This window comes from Engraulis encrasicolus, chromosome 12 (assembly GCF_034702125.1).
Source record: "Engraulis encrasicolus isolate BLACKSEA-1 chromosome 12, IST_EnEncr_1.0, whole genome shotgun sequence".
Lineage (NCBI taxonomy): Eukaryota > Metazoa > Chordata > Actinopteri > Clupeiformes > Engraulidae > Engraulis > Engraulis encrasicolus.
Window position 1 is genome coordinate 49,458,465 of NC_085868.1, and position 6,000 is coordinate 49,464,464.

The window sequence follows — 6,000 nt, forward strand, 5'->3', positions numbered from 1 at the left end:
GTGTGTGTGTGTGTGTGTGTGTGTGTGTGTGTGTGTCCATCCGTGTGTGTGTTAGTTACTTCAGAGAGAGTGCCAGAGGATGATGGGTTGTGGTACAAGTTATCCACAATACACAGTAAAATAGGCTATACGTCACCTTATCAAACCACCCTGTCCACATCCTGCTAGAGGCAAGAACAATGATGCTGTAAGGTCAATGGTTCGTTTTGCTTAAAATAGACAAGAAAAGGGGAAAAAAACATAAATATAACCACTCCCCTGCCCATTTTTGCTGAGTGACATTCTGTAATGGAAGAGTTACTACAGATGTGTTGCCCATGATGACAACAGAATGAGTAACATACATTTCTATTTGTGGACCTCAGCACAAAAACAGCATGTGCTTTTTGTAAAAACAGTGTTTATTAATATAGGCCTATATGTGGTGCAGCATGGCAGTTGTGGTTTTATATGAAAGCATTAAAAATGTAATGCAATCTGTGGGGAACATTGCACATTTCCTTACAACTTGTGTTGTTTACAGAAAATTTCATATCACATACACTTTGTTCATAGACAAACAATTTCTTCTTAGTACAACACCGAAGTCACATTCAAACAAAATAAGCAGTTATATCTCCTGCTGAACTACAGTGAACCGTGGGATATCACCTGTCATTTCCCGTGTGGCCTCTGGTCAACATAAAAAATAAAAAATATCTCACAAAATAAATAGCAAACATAAAACAAGTCAGTGGACGTGTGTCGTCCATTGGACCCAACAGAACTATTTTTTCCTATGTACGGACAGTGGACAGTCAGTAGCCTACTGTGCGTTGACGAATCCAGAATCAATCGGGATACAAAATAAAACCGGAGAAAGTGCTGTATTTGTTGTTGTTGCCCCCGTGCGCTTTACCGCCGTCCAACTTGACATATATCTCATCTCCTGAATCCAGATGTAGCACGGCGCTGTTACTCGCATAGTCATAATTCTGGTCTGCATCCTGCGCTATAGCACTCGCTCGTACCTGTAGATTAAAAAGAAAGTCGATCAATGACCAGTTTATTTTGGGTAAATAATTGAACTACTTTTCTATCAACCACAAACAGCAAAGAACCACAAATACTGTTGCCACTGCGCTCCCCGTGAGATGAAATAATTGGATTACGTAGCCAACGTTTTCTTAAAACCAAATATGGATTTTTGCTAACTCAGTAGGTGGAATGTTTTGAAGCACGGAGAATCCCAATTTCATTGCATTGACGTTAGCCTTCACTTGAATTGGTTGAAGTGGTTAAAAAGCACACTATCACAGCGGGGGAATAGGCTGGTCTATTACGCACAAATATTTCTTCCAGAAACTTGAGTAGGCCTGCAGCTACACGGGCTGCCGACAACTATGACATTCATATCCATGTCAAACTCATGATCCCATTTCAGTCTAAGAATGGAGACTTATTACCTGCCCGTTTTTGCACAGATCGGCCCACATGCTTGTCCCGTCTCCTCCGCGCATTAGTACGTGGTAGGTGAAGAAGTAGATCCCGGAGACCTGGCAGGTGAATTTGCCTGTGGCGGGGTCGTAATGGTTTCCCAAATTCGTGACCACATCATCGAACTTCAGCACTTCATATCCTTCGTGAGGATTCTTCAGTCCGACATAGAATGCTATTTTAGAACTCCCCATAGCCGCGCCGACCTCTCCCGTTTCGGTCGGTGCCGTTCCTGACGCCAGAGCGGGGAACCCTGGTCTCCCCGAGATACCTTTGTCTCCGGGGGGTCCTCTTGGACCAGGTGGCCCAGGTTCTCCCGGAGGCCCCCGTGCGCCCGGTTTCCCTGGTCTCCCCGGTTCCCCTCTAGTTCCTTGCACAAACGGTGGAGATGGAATCGCGCTTAGTTCCTGCATGACCTCCATGGCAGTTGCGCTTGATTTCGGGTTGTACGGATCGCAAATCATTCGACAAGTGCCCATCATCTCGTAATGCGCAGAAGTCGTGGAACTTTGCACAAGCAGTGGTATAGCGATGATTAGAGCCAAGACCATGGCGATACCGACAACAGTGGCAACTACTCGCTTCCTCTGGAGAGCCCGAGAAGCCAGAGATAGAAAGTCGGGAGGGCTTTGGGAAGTAATCGTGAAAGGGATTCTTACGCTCCGAAAATAAAGAAAAAAAACTTGATCTTGAAACTGAGAGGGTATATAGCCTACAAGGGAATACTGCCAAAATTCAAACGTTACCGTTACACTGGAAGCCGCCCCGGGCAATTATGGCAGTGTGACGACGCTGAACTGTCACTCGCTTGTTGAGACTGAGCGTGAAGCGCTCCAAGCAGTCTTGGTCCGTGTGTGTGTGTGTGTGTGTGTGTGTGTGTGTGTGTGTGTGTGTGTGTGTGTGTGTGTGAGAGAGAGAGAGAGAGAGAGAGAGAGAGAGAGAGAGAGAGAGAGAGAGAGAGAGAGAGAGAGAGAGAGAGAGAGAGAGAGAGAGAGAGAGAGAGAGAGTGTCATGCCGAAGCATCTTGTGGAAACAAATCCTGTTGAACTCTGGATTATGGGTTGGCGACAATCGTGCCATCTTTATGTATGATTTACAAATCCCATTTTCACGACGACAAGAGGATTACCAAAATGCAAACACTACACACCTTCACAATAGTCTAGATGGATTGAACCAAAAGTGCTTTCTTTCGGAAACACATTCCGCGCGTCTTTTGGATAGGCGCTGTCCTTTCAGCACCACCGCGGTTACAGGCGTTTGGAGACACCCAACCATTACGCGTCACTTCCACAACACTCTTTTTCTAAAGTTGACGCATAAAAATGTGGCATGTATCTTATGCATTTAAACAATAAAACAAATGAACACTCTCCAAAAAGCACCACCATCATACTTTCATTTGAAATGCTGGTTTGAGGAGAATACAATACAGGGTGCATACGGCACAGAACACCATGGGGTGTTGGAACGAAATCTTGGCAGTCATAAGGCTATCGCATCTTTCATGCTCCTATCCACATTCTAACTAAGCAAAATCACAATTTTACGCCTTTGTACTCCGCTGTAATCTCTCATAAAGTGGTGTCTGCACGACTTCAACAAATCTGATAATCCTTGTCTTCTGGTGCAGTCAGACGGTTTCAGTTTTCACACCCCACCCTATCAGTTAAGACAGCAGTTGCAAAAACACAGCCAGCCTTTCTTCTGCGTTTGAGTGTGATTTTTGTTATCACCATTTATTAATAATGACCCAATTATTTGACCTAACTTTGACATGCACAACACCATCATTTAAATGGGAGTGGGCAGCTGTGGCCGTGGCCAACTGGTTAAAGGGGTATGCCACTATTTTGGGGCTTAATACAGTTAAAATCGTTGGCTGGGGTTTATAAAGGTGGTAAAGTGTCTTATTAGCTACACGGATCTAATGACTTTCACTTGCTTAGCGACATATTCCCCCTTCTAACTTGTCTTAAAGCAAGACAACGCTTAACATGAAAAATAAAGACGCTTTACCACCTTTATAAACACTGACCAACGATTTTAACTGTATTAAGCCCCAAAATAGTGGCATACCCCTTTAAGGACTTGGATTTTAGATCAAATCATTGCAGGTTCGAATCCCACCATTCCAGTCCCACACTCCATAGCTAAGGCTCCCTTGAGCAATTCACCTTGAGCAATTCATCTCCCATCCTACTACAGGAATTGACACCAATTGTCCAAAAATAAAACGACAAAAAAGCAGACTTGGGATAAGATGCAATATCAAAAAATGAATCTGTAAAGTCAAGTACAGTTTTTGCCTTCCGAGCCTATGGGGCCCCGGGCCGTCTTATTCCGGCCCTGTGTGTGTGTAAATTACATTATTTATCATATTACACAAACACACACACAGACACAGACACACAGACACACAGACACACACACACACACACACACACACACACACACACACACACACACACACACACACACACACACACACACACACACAGAGGACCCCCCCACACACACACACACACACACACGGACGCAGGGATACTGGGCTGCTCTGCTCTGTGGAATGCTGTAGTTGATTGAGAAGGGAGGGGAAGATACGTAGGCTACGTATGAGATCATGGGGCTACAGTATAGGCCTGTCGTGTCGTGCTGTCACATTGGGCCTTATCCCTGTGGCTGTGGCTGTGGGTGCAGGCGCGGAGGGAGACACACGCAGCCTTTTGTGTGTGAATCCCCTCTGAAGCTCCGTGTTCCCAGGCCCGGTTGTAGTCAATTTGGTGCCCTAGGCGAGCACCTCTTTTCTCTTTTGTGTATATAGAATTTGACATTTGTAAACATACATCTGATTGAACTGAAACTGAACTGAACTGAAACGTCAAACATCTGATTGAACACAGCTAATCTAGTGGCTTACCAATGAACAGTCATTATCAGTGTAAAGAATTTTTCACTTAACATGACATCCTAATACTGTGGGACTGTTGGGCATTTCTGGCGGCCCCAAGACATTTGGCGCCCTAGGCGACTGCCTAGCCTGCCTATGCCTAGTGCCAGCCCTGTGCAGAGCTAAATGTTTATGAGGATTATGCAGACGTTCTGTATGAGTGTGTGGAGGTGCATGTTGCATGTGGCTTACAGTGAAATGTGACATTTTTTGGGCTTAAATTCAACAAGACTAGACATTAGTGTAATTAAATATTAACTCCCTAGGGAAATGTTCTGATGATGGCTTGCATGCAGGCTGTGCGTCATAGTCAAATTGTATACAGCACATTATGTGTTGAGTTTGTTACGGGCCAGGCAAGTTGATCTAGTGCTGCACCGTTTAACTCCACACCACTCGATGGAAGGCCAGACCACTTGCAGCAAAAAAAAAATTGGCGTCCAGTAGTGGTGTGGATCAGCACTGCCCTCACGATCTGATTCAATCACGATTGGGGAGGTAGCGATCCGATTTTATACGATTCGATCCGATCCAATTCCACAATGCATTGCAATGCATTACATTTCTACTGAAAGCAAAGCAGTCAATGATGAGGCAATACAAGTAGTCAGATACTGAGCAACAATCTATTGGCTGTTTTCTGTATCAGTCTGTATCAGTCTGTATCAGTCTTGCAATGTTTTGAAGTGCTTTTATTTAATTTAACATTCATTTGCTCCCGAAATATCCATGGAAGTAATTGAAACTTAAAAAAATTGCCGGATCGATTCCGGAACTTGCCGGATCGATTCTAGATCGTCCATGCCCCGCATCGGTTCGGATCGCCGAATCGATCATTGTTGACACCACTAGCGTCCAGCGGGTGGTTTACTAGGGCAAATGACAACTGTAGTAATCAGGGCTTTGAACCGGTTCAAGGAACGAAAACGAAAACCAGGAACTTTTTGTATTTTACAGGGAACAGAAACGAAACCGGAAACGTTATTATTTTTTATGTTCTGGAACGGGAACACTTATTAAAAAATAATGGTAACCGGTTAATACCGGTTAATACCGTTCCTCAAACAAACAAAAAAAAGTTATTGTTTTCCTGCGCACGTTACCATGATGGCTGAGGTTCACGTCCTGTGTGTGACATCAGACATTTTCTGACTGAATGGAGAGAGAGATGTGGATTACAAAGTCTCCACTCCACATCTTAAATAAGAGAAACACTGTCATACAAAAGGGCAGAGTTTCGATTGCATCATTGTAAGACATTGCAGAGAAGCGTGTGTAAAGCGCGGCAACAGTTTGACGTTATTGGGCATCCATGGGCGCTTCAAATATCCACAAACTCACAAATCAGAGTGGAGCGCGCATTTTCATCATTGAGGTTTATTCTCCGCTTAGGTCGTCCCTGAATGGCAAAATTCTGGAGGATATTCATTTCATCCACTTGAATAAATAGATTGGAATGTAGGCTGACTCATTTGCACTTCCGTCTTTCTTGGTTAATAAACGTCAGTTAGGCCTATGGGGAGTAATCAGCTGACAGGAACGAAATTAACCGTTCCGGGAACAATATTTTTTTG

At 44.2% G+C, this 6,000-nt stretch overlaps 1 protein-coding gene across 1 annotated transcript; it reads right to left on the reverse strand.

The window, feature by feature from the left end:
• Positions 1 to 645: 645 nt before the first annotated feature.
• Positions 646 to 2,118, reverse strand: c1ql2 (complement component 1, q subcomponent-like 2). The gene is made up of 2 exons (XM_063212788.1): positions 1,446 to 2,118; positions 646 to 1,010 (listed from the first exon to the last, which is right to left on the reverse strand). The coding sequence occupies exons 1-2, from the start codon at positions 2,025 to 2,027 to the stop codon at positions 831 to 833; spliced, it is 762 nt and encodes a 253-aa protein (XP_063068858.1). The 5' UTR covers positions 2,028 to 2,118; the 3' UTR covers positions 646 to 830.
• Between the last annotated feature and the right edge of the window lie 3,882 nt (positions 2,119 to 6,000).